This window comes from Macrobrachium rosenbergii, chromosome 9 (assembly GCF_040412425.1).
Source record: "Macrobrachium rosenbergii isolate ZJJX-2024 chromosome 9, ASM4041242v1, whole genome shotgun sequence".
NCBI classification, from domain to species: Eukaryota; Metazoa; Arthropoda; class Malacostraca; order Decapoda; family Palaemonidae; genus Macrobrachium; species Macrobrachium rosenbergii.
In genome coordinates this window covers 24,566,314-24,584,026 of record NC_089749.1, presented here as the reverse complement: position 1 = coordinate 24,584,026, position 17,713 = coordinate 24,566,314, and the positions used below count along the sequence as shown (strand labels likewise).

Sequence of the window (17,713 nt, the reverse complement as noted above, 5' to 3'; positions counted from 1 at the left end):
TTCCACAGATCTTATGAAGCTTAAGTATAGGATCAAACAGTATTTTATATAGGAAAACAAGCCGAAATGAAAGTAAGATTACTGATACCTTGAAAATGAAACTGTTGCTGTTACTTCAAGTGATTCTCAACCTGGGGGGCGTCAGCAATTTCCAGGGGAGGCGCGAGGCCTAGGGAAAATTTAAAAATTCTAGAATTATATTCGTTATTTTCTGAACAAGAGTGAGGAACTAATATTCAGAAGTTTATAAAAAAAAGAAAAAAGTATCGCCTTTTAACGTTAGTTTCCTATAGTCTACCACTCTAGTTAGACTCGCCAGGCTTACCATTATTTTGTAATTATTTACTTCCCTCCCTGTCCCTCGAAACTCCTTCTCTTTCTCTTTTTTTTTTATTTGCCTCCTAATCTGGGAGGGAATTTTACTCATAGATGCAAGGGGGGCGTGGAGGGAAGGACCAGCTCTTGGAGGGGGCGTGGTAATAAAAAGGTTGAGAACCAATAATTATTATTTTAGTTGATAATGGTTACCACCCAGTCATCTTCGTGTATCTCACTCCAAGTTTCATCTTTGGCGTTGAAATTCTTCATCATGTCTTTGGTTGGCTTGAGGGTAACGCACATTTTATTTTCTAAAATCAGTCCATACGAGATTTGAAGAATTGCTTCCACAGACCGTACGTGAAAGCGATTGCGCATTTTTTAATGCACTATGTTCATCATTCTCAACAAGATTCGCTCCACCGATGCATTTGAGAACGGTAATAACAGTAAAGCCAGAGCCAGTGATGATGCATGCGGATCAACTTGTTCTCCAGCGGAGTTTTTCTTTTCGTATGTATTAGCCCAAAAAGATGTAATTGTTATTCATGCATGATTGAGGCCATTTTTCAAGAGTTAAGGAGGCGAGTCCCAGGGCGGGAACATGTAAAAATGATCCACATATATATTGCAGACCAATGTTATTGCATTTTGTCAGAATTCCCACAAAATTTCCTTAATTCCCAAAAAATTTAATTCCCCGACTCCTCCCACGTACCCTCGTTTCTCCCACAGATGTGGGAAATTCCCGTAAGTGGCAACATTGCCCCACACTAACACCATTTCAAGTCACCCTCTCAAAGGGTAAATGATGTAGTAGTAAACAGCACATACAGGACACTGCTACCCTGGCACGTATAACCAATGGTTGGAGATACAAAATTCTCATGTATCTCAGAGAACCGGAGTTCCTAGTGAAGTGTAGTGGGAAATAGGACTCAAGATGGCACACCTAAGCTGTAACACCCACACACCCTTCTGCCTATCCGTCGGATAGATCCCTGTTCTTGGGTACTTTGTGCGTACTGTTTTGAGCTAATTATGGGTGCGTTGATTCAGTACACTACTGAAAACTATACAAATGTAATTATTTAAATATAACTGACTGCCGTTGTACACTGCAATACATCCCATCACCCACTGGAGAAGAGATAATGCTGAGATTCAAACAAATCAGAAAAATTAGGAATTTTGAATTGAGAACAAGATGTTATACGCCCTTTTTCTATCGAGTGCGCACTTGGTTAAGAATCTAATTAGTACTACGTTCTGCTCCTCACAAAATCTTCACAAATCGGACGCCAACAGAGACGAATCTTCCATATTTCTACCTCCGCAGGGAGTTAGTGCCGTCAGTGCACCTCATGCCGTGCACTGTAGGCATTACTTAAAGGTTCTTTTCAGCGTGCCTTCGGCCCCTAGCTGCAACCCCCTTCGTTCCTTTTACTGTACCTCCTTTCATATTCTCTTTCTTCCATCTTACTTTCCTCAACCCTCTCCTAACAACTGATTGTTAGTGCAACTGCGAGGTTTTCCTCCAGTTAACTTTTCTTCCAAACCTTTTTTCTGTCAATTTCCGTTTCAGCGCTGAATGACGTCATAGGTCCCAGTGCTTGGTCTTTGGCCTAAATTCTATATTCAAGTCAATTCCATATTTCTACAAATATTCCCAATACCCATGTTTGGGACAACCTCGGTCCCCCTACATTAAAAAGATTCAGATTCCTTCTTTCCTTCGTAATCATGTACCACCAGATATTATTACCATAATAATCTGTCAATCATTATTCTTTATATAAGCTCAGTCTTACCTTGTGCGTGTTCATATCTCTGCGGTACATCCCGGTAGATTTGGCCACTGAAATTCGCACAGGTTGCTCAGACTGAATCCAATGTCAGAATAGCCTGTAAACATATTTATGGCAGATTCTATATATAGGAGCGGCGTCACTTCCAGGCTTCCCATTGGATTATAACAGGGCGCCATGTTTGTTTACATTTAAGGCGAGGTGCTCAGCGCTCCAAACGGCCTTGGGTCATAACTATTAGCATACAGCAAAGCCAATATATACAGGCTCTGCTTGACAGCAGATTTAAGTTGATGTACATATTTTCGATGTTATGAAGGGTTGAAAGGACAGACATACAGTACATTACTTCAATGTACTTTTGTGTGGAACATACAGTATTTGAATGAATGGCAGGGCCAGCCTGACAGCCTCAACGTCACTCATGCTGCATTTTCCTGGCCCAGAGAGCATTCACAGCCAAAATACTGTTGCTCTTTCAACACACACTGCATTATTAATGAAAATATGCTCGTGTGCAATATCAGTAACATTTAAACAGCTACATAGGCAGTTCATATGAAATCATGACAGTCAGCTGACAGCTTACACCTGACAAAATTATGGCTACAGAAACGGGTCAAACCTTCAACACTACTTAGATGCAATTTATTTTGTATCATTACTTTCTAAGATAAATTCAGCATTTTTGTTTTTTTTAACTATTATTAAAAACTGCAATATTTCATTAAAATCATTTATTATACATATACAACAATAATGTAGAGCATCGTACACTTATTGACACCACATCCAACATTGTTTAATATAATTATGTACGATATTTATTTTTTTTGCCATTGTTTTTACAATCACAATCATTTACAATTATACAGAAAATAACACAATAACTAGTCTAGTAGATATAAAAATATTTCAACAAAAAATAAAGCTCTCCTGCAAGGTGGATGCACCATGGCATTATTTACTATAACACAGACACCGATGACAACATGCACATAATGTAATATGTAGGACATACTATGAATCATATAAGATAGCCCTGTAGAAATATACACCTGAAGGCTACCCGGAGATGTGAAATAGAATGGACAGATCTCAATTGGTAGAGTATTGACGGGGCCAATAAATTTATTATTTATGCATACATCCAATGTTGACTGAAATTATGATCATACATAAATAAACCCACGTAACGGTGGTAATTGAAGAAAATACATTATGTACAATATAAACAATTAAAAGCACATGGGCACGTTATAAATGCTTAAGTATCTTCGCTTTTCTATTCTTTTTTGTTACTTTGGCTAAGCATTTTTCGAGTCTCGAATTTGAAACAGTAGTAGAGCTTGCATGGAAGACAGAGCCAGATGATGGAATTCAGGAGACTTCTGTCTTGATGTTGCTGGACAGAACACAACCTGTCTGGAGGGTAACTGCTTCTCAACTTTGCCAAGCAGTTAAAACGATGATGCTGTTGACAAGCAGGCTGGGGATCTGATTTTCAAACAGCTCGTCGTTGTTACAATCACAGGCTAAACAATAAACTGGCATTGTCAAGGAAGTTGCACTAATTTGGGAAAATTAAGCTGTGTCAGAGCCTGCCCGTTACTAAAAAAGTATTTATAGGCCTTTCCATCACCCACCATGCTGATAGTTGCGCCCTGGGGCCGTTTGGAGCGCTGCGCACCTTGCTCTTAAATGTAAACACAGGCCGCTTTCACACCAAGGTGGCAGTGGCACGTAGCACGCCGCTTGAAAACGAACATTAGGAAATCTGTGAAACCTTTCCCACCGACGTGGCGTGACTCGTCGCATGAGCCACGTACGACTTGCATGCCACTCCGACATTGAGCATGTCCATATTTTTTAAGTGTGCGACTTGTCACCCGGGACTGTGATGCCAAACTTTAATGGAACTTTCACTTCCAAACTTATTATTAGACGATGTAGTATTACATTTTTTTATTTTATTAACAAAATATACAATAAAATGAAAACTTTTGGATGTATGGCACATGTTGACTAGTTTTCAAGAGACTAGACAGATTTGCGCAAGCACATGTGACAAACACTGCCTGATGAGAGGGACATGCAGCGGAAAGACGCTAACTACAGAAGATGTGTGAGCACAGAGGAACGACTACTCATATTTCTAAGGTATGATAAATTATTATTGTCACCAGCAATTGAAAAATATGGTTGAAACAGTGACAAGAAGTAATAGACGAGAAATACATTGCATTTTAATTATTTTTATCATTATTATTATTACTATATTATTATTATCATCGTCATCATCATCATTACTACTACTACTACTACTACTACTACTACTACTACTACTATAGCCAAAACGATAACTCAACACTGAGTTCCAAAAGGGGGCATATAAAACATAACATAGCGTGTTTAGCAACAGTCATGACCTTTTCCAGTATACTTTATTATTCACAAAATAGGTTCTCACATATGCATCATGATTACCAAACACAGATTTTACAGTAAAGTAAATCCTGAGTAGCTGTCTTGATCCTGAGGCTCCATTGTCATTGCTTGTTGACCCATAACGTCACGTGCTTCGGGATGCTGCAGATAGCTGTCTGTTGAGTGTGAATATACAGAGACACTAGATGACCGAGAAACTGGCCCTTCATTGCATATTTCATCTGTGAGTTCCAATACTATTATTTTAAAACGTCTTTTCTGTGAACCACTGAAGCCTGCCACGTCTGGCAGAAGACTTTTGAAGAACTGAAAATCAGGATTTTTTTATTCATCACCAGATGGCAAAATGTTTCTTTCCGCATTCGGTAAAAAAAGCTGGAACTTCTCTTCATCGAGCTCTAGTTGCTTTGCAACTTTAACATACGGATATATCCAGTACCTCTTACTTTTTCTTCTTCTGCGGGCGACTATAGCACCAATCAAAGCAACAATAACCTTCTCATCCGATGATGCCATCTTGTGCACTTTGAAGTGGACTGCCACCCTGAAATGCGTGGCGACGCGCTACCTTGGTCTGAAATCACCGTGCCACTCGTCACTTGCCACGTGCGACGTGCCACCTTGGTGTGAAAGCGGCCAAACATGGCGTCCTGGAAGTGACGCGACTTTTATATATTGGCTTTGTTTAAGACAGTGACTTAGTCTCCGTCCTCTTGGGGAGATCAACCCCTCTTCCTCCCTCTCCCATACCACCGAAGAGTAAGAACTCCCCCTCCCAACACCCATCAGGAAAAAATAAACACTATACTTTCACACTCCCTGTAACTGAGTTTTATAATAATGTATCATTATTTTTATTCAAAATTCACAAAGATTTACATGAACCAAATGTTCAGTGTTATGATCAACCTACAAATAAAAGGTTCTGTAGAAGAGAATTGATCGTACAAGGAAAGAATGTGGTAACGAGAGAGAATAAAACGTTATATGACGACAAAAAAAAAGCAAACCAATCAATCAACAAACAAACATCTTCACACCAAAACGGCAATATAAGAAAGGGTGACTTTCTACCTCATAGAGAGAGATTTTCCTTTCTTTATCTCCCGACAGAATGCAAATCAAATAATGGGCGGACTGACTAAGATTTGGAAATTAAATAGACTAAAAGTGAATACAAAAGTAAGATTATACAGAAATGTAGCACGATCTATATTGCTATACGGACATGGGTTACTTTATGGCAGTGACACTACATCCAAAAGGTTTTTCGATCTGAAAATGAAATTTCAAGAAGAATATTAGGATAGAGTTAGAGATGATGCCATAGAGGAAATTACGGAAGTTCTATATGCAAGTATCTCGAAAGGGAGACGGAGATGTCCTGGACATGACCATCGCAGAGTGTAGTATGTGGTAGTGTTAATTTAGTTTCTACGGACACCAGAAGAGTGGGAAGACCCAGATCAGTTTGGATAAGAACTACGAGAAAGGAGGCTGGAAGGCAAAGTACAGGAGATACATGAATGGCTGAATTTCAAAGGTACCCTTTGCGTCACATGGCATTAGAGGGGATTATACTGTATGTGTGTGTGTATATATATATATATATATATATATATATATATATATATATATATATATATATATATATATATGTATATGTATATGTATATATATATATATATATGTGTATATATATATATATATATATATATATATATATATATATATATATATATATATATATATATATATATATATATATATATATATATATATATATATATATATAACTCGTAGGCGTCCAGGAAAGGCACTCAATACAGTTGTTAGTTTATTCCTAATGCCGACGTTTCACAACTACATTGTTGCATTTTCGAGGCTGAAATACAGCGAGCTGACTCAATAATTAATCATAAAAACATTTATTACAACAACTGATTAAAAACACTACAGTATTGTCTCATTTAAAATGCTAATTCTATTAAAAATATCAGAGGCACCATGACACTAAAGAAGGACCTACCCATAGAGGAGTTAGCTTCCGAACCGGGAGCAGATTGTCCAACCCAGAACAATCCAACATAAGGAACCATTCCAAATTATGCAAAACTCTCATAGACAACAAAGACATTCGAATAATAGGACAAACACAGAAAGACAGTGACTTAACAGCCTTAGAATCCATAATGATAAAATTAACAGCTCCCTCATTGAACACCCAAACATCATCTACTCAGCTGTTTATTGCTTGATGGTCCCATTTGCCTTATCGTTACCTTGTTTTCCCATTTTTATATGTTTTTGTTTTAATTTATATTTTTCTCTCCTTTCAATAGTCTTGTTTTAGCTCCCGTCTGGGTAGGTCCTTCTTTTAGTGTCATGGTGCCTCTGATATTTTTAATAGAATTAGCATTTTAAATGAGACAATACTGTAGTGTTTTTAATCAGTTGTTGTAATAAATGTTTTTATGATTAATTATTGAGTCAGCTCGCTGTATTTCAGCCTTGAAAATGCAACAATGTAGTTGTGAAACGTCGGCATTAGGAATAAACTATCAACTGTATTGAGTGCCTTTCCCTGGACGCCTACGAGTTATGATTTCGAGAGCTGCAGCTCTGTTGTTGAGTATATATATATATATATATATATATATATATATATATATATATATATATATATATATATATATATATATATATATATATATAATATATATATATATATATATATATATATATATATATATGCAAACATAAATTTTATGTAAATTACCATTATCCCTGGAATATCATTGTCAAGTTACCTTTTCCAATATACAGGTATACCAGGGGCATCATTTCAGATTTTTGATGGGGAGGCAAAGGCGGTTTGGCGAGCGAAGTGAGCCTAATCACCTAGGTTTTTTTTTTATTTTAAGCTACTTTATGTGCTTTTTGAAGCACATAAAATAAATGGACAGATATAACTTAATGTGATGATACATTTGAATTTCGGTAGGAATAATGGAAAACCAGCTGCTGTTACTTCTTGGGGCTGGGGCGGGGGGCATCTTGAGTCTTGTGGGGGCAGTTGCCCCCACAGCCCCCTAAATGACGGCCCTGAGTTATACCTATAAGCCATTAAACGAAAAGTCTCTTCGGTAGAACTATGGGGTTGCTCCGCATCGGGTATTACCTTGGAAACTGGCTTTTCCAATAATATTTTGGTTGCTTATTAACAATTTACCGTTATTTTTTGTCGGTCGACTGTAATTAACATCAGCACTGATATGTTTTTGCATGCTGGACATCCTGGAATGCTATCGCGTATGCGCAGTGTTACAGAGGAGCTTTTGGTGAAAAGTGGAGTTTCCTTCGCCTGGGGGCGGAACCCCCCGGCTAAGTAACACGGCCTGCTAGGTTAGGTTAGGTTAGTATATCTTTTATAATAGGTTTCCTTAGCCAATCCCCTCTGGAACATATGGCTCACATATGGCTTGCGCATGCGAGGAACCATTCCATAACAACATGGCAGTCTGGCTTTCTTCCAACGATTTTCCCTACCCAAAACTTCTCGTTCCCAAAGGGCACCCATGTTGGGTAGATATGAGGTTAATAACTGACCGACAATAAACAACGCCACCTCTCATTAGCAACTCTAAAAGTATAGGAAAAATCAATTTCCAAGTTAATAGTCCGTGCGGAGTTACCCCGTAGTTTTACCGTATCTTTTATACAGCTCAATGAATAAAAACTATGGTAAAATTCAAATTATCGAAAAAAAAAAAATTTTACGTGCTTTTTCCCATGTTTTGTATGGGGTAAGCACGATGCCTTCTTTTGAAGGACTTTGATTTGGCGTTGGGGTAGACCGTAGTCTCGATCGGCTGCCCTGCTTTATCGGATAATCGATTAATTTCTCTACGGATTACGAAATTTTCAGAGATACAAAATACGTATCATATTACGTTAGTATCTGCTGTAACTAAAGGAAAACTACGTAAAATTAAACTAAAGAAAACGATATTAGATGGAAACTAAACTAAAATATATTCCTTCGTATGAAGGAGGTTGGGAGAGGACCATATTTTCAAGTCGAATCAACCAAGAAATAGAGAATTAAAGTTGTTGAACTTGTTGTAAAACCACCAAAAATGCACCAAATTTGTCAGTTATCGCCAATTTCTGGATCGCTAATTTTCCTAAAACTAAATGCAATAGGACTGTCTCGCCATTACATCTGAAAATCAGTTTTGCCATTCATTGCAACTGCTGTTAACTCAGCTTAAGTCTAATAAACAAATTTTTTTTTTTCGTAAATTCTTGTTATGACTATATGTTTGATGCTGAAATACTAATTACCTCTGGATTGTTCTAATAAATCGCAGTGTTTGTTATAATAAAAAAATGCTCTGATAGAGAATATTTTTGCATTTTAGTGGAAATTAATTGCATATTAGGAAAAGCCAAAGGTAATGCCGAGAAATTTCTATCAGTGTATCAATTTAATTCCATAAAAATAAATTGGGCCTCAAAATAACGTCTTACTAAAGTAATAATTTGGTTTCTCAATAAGGATCCGTGCCAGTATGGCCTCTTGCAAAGCAAATAAGTGTTGAAGGATTAGTCTAAATAACAGGAAGACTGATGTTTAATCAAGTAATTATCAGATTATATAATAGAAATATCAATTTCATTTGTTTTACCGTGTTAGCTTAGTCCTTAGGTTTATGCTTGCAATAAAGTGTTGCAACACGGACTGTGCATTTACATCCATGGTCGTGGTGGTGGTAACTACAAGTTATCATTTCCTTGGTGGAAATGAGATTTAAAGCCAAAACACTAAGCTTTTTTTTTTTTAAATAAAGCTGGAATCAGATTTAAACATAAGCTTGTAAGTTACTTACTGTACTTTAAATTCAAGTTCTAAAACATATTTATGTGTATAGTTAAAATGAGAAAAAATTACGTTAAGTATCAGTTTGAATAAATGCAGTCATGGCATTATAAGCTAAAATTACATAGGCTAATAAACAGTATTCCCTGAACTACAAAATTTCATAAAAGATATCGATACTATTTGTACAAAATCTAGATTATAATGGCATTGACTGTACATTTCAGAAAGCCAGTCAGCAATCTATTCTTCATACATCTTGACCAAGTTAATTTTTATATATTTCAGTTTTATATGAGTTATTCCGTTCAAGTACGTCAAACTTGGTGGAAAAGATAGATATGTCCCAAACAGGAATTTCTGAAAAGCAAATGTTCATAGTACAAAAATTTGCGCTGTACCGACCCCAGACAGTAGGTGATGGTACCTGGCTCAAAGGGCCACTGAATTATGATCATGGCTGCACAAGTCCTGTAACTTTTATGGGAATGAGTCATTCACTATATCATCAGCAAACTACAATGATAGCAATTTAACTTTGTTCAATGCTTCGCTTGATGTTAAAGGGTCTAGCTTTGTTCAAAATGCCAACTGTTCGCTAAAGCAACTATCAATCAGATGTTAAAATTTGGGTCAAAATGCTAACATTCAGGCCACAGAAAGAAAATACCTATACAATTTTTTTCATTTAGGAGAAATAGATATGAAGTAAAATCAGCCAATAAAAAGTTTGATGCAATAACATGCCTTCGGGAAGTATTAACTGTGCTATTTATAAATAGTTTCGAGCTTGTAATATTTATAATTCAAGTGGGAAAGGTTAAAATAACCGTTCATAAGTAAAAACCATAATAATTATTATAATTTTCAACTATGTCAATGTACGCAGTAGAATATTACTTTCCAAGTTATTACGTTTTTGGAGCGCACTATTAAACTATTTTCATGCATAAATAATAATAATAATAATAATAATAATAATAATAATAATAATAATAATAATAACAGCTTTGATTCAGATTTTACAGTGTTATTACTCACAGATGTAGCTGAGCAACGAGGAGAAAGCATTATCAAGGCTATTTTTAAATATAAGATTTTATAATGAGGTTACTTAAATATCTTAGTGTGTCTCTTTTGTAAATCTAGGCTTCATTCTATATATGATAGCATTGTACCCGTGCTATCATATGAAAATATTATACTTAGATCTACGGCCAGTGGTAAGAGATTGTACCCCTAAAATGTGAATAGTTACACATTTTATTTTATATAAATTTTTATTGCACAACTTTTGATCACCTATACACGAATTCGAACAGCCAGGCTGGAGACGTTCATTCAAGTTTTATTGCAGCAAAGAACTGGCTATAAATACAATACTGGTGAAATTCTATTATTTGTACATTTTTTTACGCGTTCGTATAGATACTAACACAAAACCACATTCTGGTAAAAAATGAACAGTTTTTCTTGAATAGAGCAACAGATTTTAAAGCTAAAATTCTCAGCTTTCCTGGATTGAATGATCTGGAAGCAATGCCTTCCCTTCTACGCTCAGTGCATGGAGAGCATGGAGAGAGAGAGAGAGAGAGAGAGAGAGAGAGAGAGAGAGAATCACCTCAAAATAATATATTTTGTCAACAGCAGCAATCATGATGATAGCGACTGTCGCAATTACTTGGAGAGTTTTAATGTGAGAACGCAATTACATTAATGTGCTTTTACGAATTTCAGGAGTCAGTAACCATGGCAGTTGTGACGTCAATCTTACAAATGGATTATTTCCCACGTTCTTTTTAAAGATATCTCTCATCCTTTCAGTATTACCTACTTTTCAACATGTTCCAATTAATCTGACAGGTTCATTCAATATTCAACCATCACAGATGTACATGAGACTCCATGACTCAACGTTCCTCTTTTAATTCACGTTAGAATAGTTCCCTTCTTCCTTCTAAACTTACACAAACTCACACACATACACACACTCACACACTATACTTATATACAGAGCACGAAAGAAAAAAAATATTGATTGGGACTAGCACTTTCGTCTAATTGACATTGTCACTGTGAGTCTGACTATGTTAAAGTACTAGGTCCAATCAAGTTTTCAATTTCTTCCTTTGGTGGCCATACAGATATTTTATTCTCATCACATGTCAACTCATGATTTATATATACAGTGTATATATATATATATATATATATATATATATATATATATATATATATATATATATATATATATATATGTACATACGTATAAACACACACATATTTATATATGTATGAATCCAAGTAAATTTCTCGAAATCAATTGCTCGAAAATTTATTTCTCGAACTATCAGTTGATCGAAAGACAGATTGCTCGAAAGCCGATATTCACTCTTTAAACTACTCGGAAGCCGATATTTCTTCTTTGAACGATCAATAATAAATATTTAACTGTTAAACACCACTGCTAAATACCATTACTTTAACTGTTAATGACTTTTTTATTTAAATTTTCCTATTTTTATTTTGTTTTTTATATCATTAATTCTGGAAACCTCGAACCCTGAAGATGGATTTAAGTTTTATATGGAGAGCGAAAAAGGAAAGATGAAATTGTGTTTGGATGGTTACCTATATATTAAGGACAAAGCAGTGAACGTTGGGATGTATTTGAAATGTGAAACGTCCAAAAGAAAGAAAATGTTGTACTGATGACAGTATCACGAAACAAAGTGGGAATCACAACCATGTAGGAGACGCTGGTGGAATTGAAGCTGCTAAGCAATGGAGGAAGTTAAAGAACATGCGATGAATAGTCGAGACACAGCAATATAACCTCAATAGAAGTAAGTGGTGCTGCAGCTGTGAAGCTCCCTTCAGTAGAAAGTATGAAAAGAACCATACGCAATACACTCTCAAGGAAAAATGTTGGACATGCTTTGCCTAATAGTTACCTCGATCTTGATGTTTCTGAAGAGTTTACAAAAACCAGCAAATGAGATTTATTCCTTATTTATGACTCTGGTCCCACAAATGGTCGTATATTAATTTTTGCAACCCAAAAGAATCTCGCTATCTGGTATGCTGATGGAACATTAAAACTGTGCCCTCGATTTTTGCTCAATTGTATACAATACATGGTGTGAAATCAGGTAATATTATACCCCTTGTATATGCACCGTTACCTAACAAAACTGAATAAACCTATAGGAGGTTCCTGATGGCTTTAAAGGAAAAAATCCCTATATTCCAGCCACTGACGATAATGATTGATTTTGAACTGGCCATGGAACAAGAATTTCCAGTGTCTAAATGTCGCGGGTGTTTTTTTTTTATTTTTGTCAAAGCCTTTATAGAAAAATTCAAGGAAGTGGCCGAATTTGCTCTTAAAGCTCGTCTCTTACCTGCATTGGCATTTATATCGATACCCAATGTTGTGGCAACAGTTGAATCTTTAACTGAAAATGACATTTTTCCAGATGAACGTCAAGTAGTGGATTACTTTGAAGATACGGGTATTGGCCGGCCGTATAGACACAACCGTAGAAGTACTGTACTCCCATATCTAAACATGAAACGTGGAACTGTTTCGATGACGTCAAAGAAGGAATGCCGAAAACAAACAATGCTGTTGAGAGGTGGCACAACAGATTCTAACATCAACTACAGTGCTACAAGCTCTACTTGAAGGTTGTGGTGTGGTCGCGGTCAGAAACATGCCTTGCCAAATCGGTGTGTCCAATGGAAGATGCAATGAGAAACAGTAAACTTTTTTAATAATAAAATGGATAAAAATACTTTAAGATTAGTCACTGATGGACTAATTTATACTATCTTTATTGATTATAATATTAAATCGTTCTTGAATCGTAGGAAATGGAAACGTGGCATAACGTTGCCACATCTCTATTTCCGTACCTGAGGTCAGATCGGGGTATTTAAAAGGTCGATACCCTCATTAAGGAACAGTAGCCCTTTTGTCAGCAAGCACAATGGACGGTCAAAATACCCCCAGGGATCGAGAGAGGATCTACAGCGTTTTCAAGTATTTTTCGGCGGAAAAAGAGAATGGAGGTCCTTTGGTTGATGTTTCTAAAGCAAGTATTCGTACAGCTGATGCAACTAACGTCAGCATATCTACGGTTGAACGTGTCTGCAGGGAAGCTCGAGACACTATGGAAGTGTTTAGGAAACCAGTTTTCGAGGAGAAAAAAAGAAAAAGGTCCAAAACTGTGACTGGATTGGATGACTTTGACAAAGTTGTTTTGCGACGAAAAATTCTTCAATCCTATGAAAGAAAAGAACTCCCAACTATTGAGAAAGTACTGCATGAGATGAAGGAGAACATTGGATTCAAAGGTTCCCGTGAATCACTAAGAAAAATTATGAGAGAAATTGGTTTTCGGTATGCAAAAGTTAATGTAAGAAGATTTTTAATGGAACGCCATGATGTTCAGTGCACAAGGGCGAGATTTTTAGAGAAAATGCATCGAGTTAGAGAAAGAGTTCAAACTGTAATATACTTGGACGAGACGTGGGTAAATCAAAATTACAGTGTTGGAAAGTGCAGGATTAATAGCAAAAGCGAGCGTGCAACAGGAATGAAAGTGCCGACCGGGAAAGGAAGCCGCCTCATTATTTTGCATGCTGGGTCCAAAGAAGGATTTGTTCCCGATGCACAACTTGTGTTCAGTGCGAAAAATGACGGCGATTATCATCATCAGATGAATCACGTTGTATTTGAGGAGTGGTTCAGTAACCAACTGCTCCCAAACATACCCTCTTCTTCCGTTATCGTAATGGACAATGCTCCATATCATTCAAGAAGGGTAGAAAATCCACCAACGACATCGAGCAACAAGGCAACAATAAAAGAATGGCTTGTGAAGAAAGGGCTTGAACCTAAGGATAATATGTTAAAATGTCACCTGTTGGAAATGGTGCAACAGTATTCCCGCAATATAGGAAACATATATGTGATAGATAAAATAGCAGAAGAAAATGGACACAAAGTTATTCGTCTTACTCCATACCATTGCCACTACAACCCCATCGAACTTATTTGGGGCCAGGTGAAAAACTATATATCAAAAAGAAACAATTTCAAAATGGCAGATTTGAAGTTGCTTGTAAATGAGGCGATGGCCTCGGTAACAACAGAAAACTGGGCGAACGCCGTGAACCACGCAGAGCGTTTGCAGGCAGAGGATGCAAAAAACGATGTGTATATTGATAAGTTTGTTGATTCATTTATAACAACCCTTGAATCTTCCGACTCTTCCGACGAGGAGTCATTGTAATTAAAAACATAGGCTATCTTTGTATCTTTGAGTGTATATGTATATACAATTTAATGTCATAAGCTACAGTATATGAATGTGTTGTTTATAATTTAACTGACGAATAAAACTAAATCTTTCTCTAGATTTTAACTGAAACCATTATTATTATTATTATTATTATTATTATTATTATTATTATTATTATTATTATTATTTTTATATTATTATTATTATTATTATTATTATTATTATTATTATTATTATTATTATTATTATTATTATTATTATTATTATATATTGAGTTGATAACCTACGTAAATATTCTTTTAAATTTTCAACCTAAAATTATACCTTTAATATATACCTAAAATTATACCTTTAGAGAAATTACAACATTAATCATGATAACAAAAAAAAGATCAGATATCTTTTTTTCTTATAATATGTCTCATTTTGGAAAAAAAGAAGTCTAAATTCATACTTCACTTGTTTACCAAAATGGAATAACTCACTCTCTCTCTCTCTCTCTCTCTCTCTCTCTCTCTCTCTCTCTCTCTCTCTCTCTCTCTCTCTCTCTCTCTATATATATATATATATATATATATATATATATATATATATATATATATAGAGAGAGAGAGAGAGAGAGAGAGAGAGAGAGAGAAAGAGAAAACACAGTGATTTCAATATTCGAGTGGTATAGTAACGAACTTCTATCAAACATGGAGTTAAACAAAGGACGAAGGAACAGACAAAAATAAATCCTTCTCCTCGCCAGCACTGAGGTAGGCTATCTGAGGCTTAAAGAGGAGATTAACTTTTAAAGGGTTTTGTGTCTTTTGGTTTATGACTCCCAGGGGAGATCAGTCGTACTGAACGGCTACGAAGAACTCGATTTGAAAGTTTATAGATGGCTTAAAGCAGGAACAAAGTTTACACGAGTTGCAAATCGAACAATTTGTGGGAGGTGTGAGTGGAGCTGGGGGCAGAAAAATACTGTGAGTGCGCACAACGGTTACCTGATATTGTATCAAATATGACGAAACTGGAAGTGTAGGAGGATGTTTAATAAGAAGTGTTGCGCAAAATATCTCATACTAATACAGTGGCCACCATATATTGGCAATCCTACATTTTAACTTTATTTTTTTCTTACTAAAACTTTTAAAACTTTTTATAAATTGTAAAGACTAATAAAATTATGAATTTTAATTGTTGCTATTATTTATTGAACCAATTAATTGTTTTTATTTACTTACAAAAATTAGTTGTTTTTTATGTAGTGAACCTTGTTCACCTTGGGTATTCTCTTTTGAAGGACTGCTTATCGAGCCATCTATCTTGCGATCAACTGATGGTTCGAGTAACAATTTTTCCAGCAATCGACTTCGAGCAATTAGCTTTCGAGAAATTTACCGGATACCCATATATATGTATATATATAAGTATATATATATATATATCTATGTATATATATTATATATCTTGTGAGGCTTAGTGCCTGTTTTGTCTGTGGAACGATTGTTCCCTTGTTGAGGGTGCACTCCTTTTCCCGGTGGTGCTTGTTTATTGGTATGCAGATTTTACGTCTGTTGTCTTCGCTTTGATAGCGATAGTCAAGTCTGGGTAATCATCGAGTCAGGGTCCAGACAGTATAGCAGCATGGACAAGTAGTTGTTACCTGTTGGCCCCTACAGTTTCGAGGATGTGAAGTTCGACTTCGAGTTGATGACTAACCCGAGTCATCAGTGGAGAGGAGGCATTTCTCTGGGACAGCAATTTGGTTGTCGCATCGACTCTGCGTGAACGTCTGTGTATCATGGAGATGTTCCTGTTTGCGATCATGGGGCGGTTTTGACGACTTCACGGCAGTAGTTTGGTGGTCATCCTCGACGACCTTTGATGGTCATCCTCTGTGACCCTTGTTTAGTGGTCTTGACATCTCTGGGTAGATGTTTATGTATTATCTGTAGGAGGCTTGTTAAATATCATTACAGATGTTTATGTATTATCTGTAGGAGGCTTGTTAAATATCATTACAGATGTTTATGTATTATCTGTAGGAGGCTTGTTAAATATCATTACAGATGTTTATGTATTATCTGTAGGAGGCTTGTTAAATATCATTACAGATGTTTATGTATTATCTGTAGGAGGCTTGTTAAATATCATTACAGATGTTTATGTATTATCTGTAGGAGGCTTGTTAAATATCATTACAGATGTTTGTATCAGTATAATTGGTATTTATGATAATTTGGTTTGTGCTGCTTTAATGATTTTTCAGTTATTTGGATTTTTGGTTATACCATTAATTGATACTAATTGTAATCATTATGCTGTCTGGAATGTCTGTGTTTTCTTGGTGTGAGTGTTTACTTTGATTTTGATGTTTTGATGGTAATGTTTTATTTTGCTACATCTTTGTTTTTGACTGGCTCTTTGGTTGTTTGATGTTGTATATTTATTTATTGATTTACGCCAGACTTGACTTGACTTGTAAATATGTATATTACGTAATGTTAATAAATTAGTATTAAGGTTATTTTTGCTCGTTTTGTTGTTCCCCTTTCCCCGTCGTTGTTTCGGCTTCTGCCAGTCTTTCCAGTCCATCTCTCTGTAATTGATGATAGAACCTGATGAACCGAGATGCGGTTCATAATCTATATATATATGTATATATATATATATACATATATTAAATATGCATGCTCAGAGTACTACACTCGACAGTAAAATAAATTTTTCAAAAGTTCAGAATCTCAAAATTTCGTTAGTTCTTGATGACGTACGCATCTAGAAGAGTGTCTGACTGCACATCATTTTGACATTTGGCTGTCAAAGGCAATCTTAACCCGAGTGAATTCTTGCAGCGTGTCATTCTTACAGTGTGTCATTAAGATTACCATTTTAAAAATTTTACTCTGGTCATCATTTCGTTGGTAAGACGTCAACATATCGTCAAATTCAGTTCG

The 17,713-nt window shown here is 35.9% G+C and overlaps 1 protein-coding gene across 1 annotated transcript; it reads left to right on the top strand.

Moving 5' to 3' along the window:
- The first annotated feature begins 13,448 nt into the window (after positions 1-13,448).
- LOC136841917 (uncharacterized) lies at positions 13,449-14,756 on the top strand. The gene has a single exon (XM_067109337.1). The coding sequence runs from the start codon at positions 13,449-13,451 to the stop codon at positions 14,754-14,756; it is 1,308 nt and encodes a 435-aa protein (XP_066965438.1).
- Positions 14,757-17,713: the final 2,957 nt, after the last annotated feature.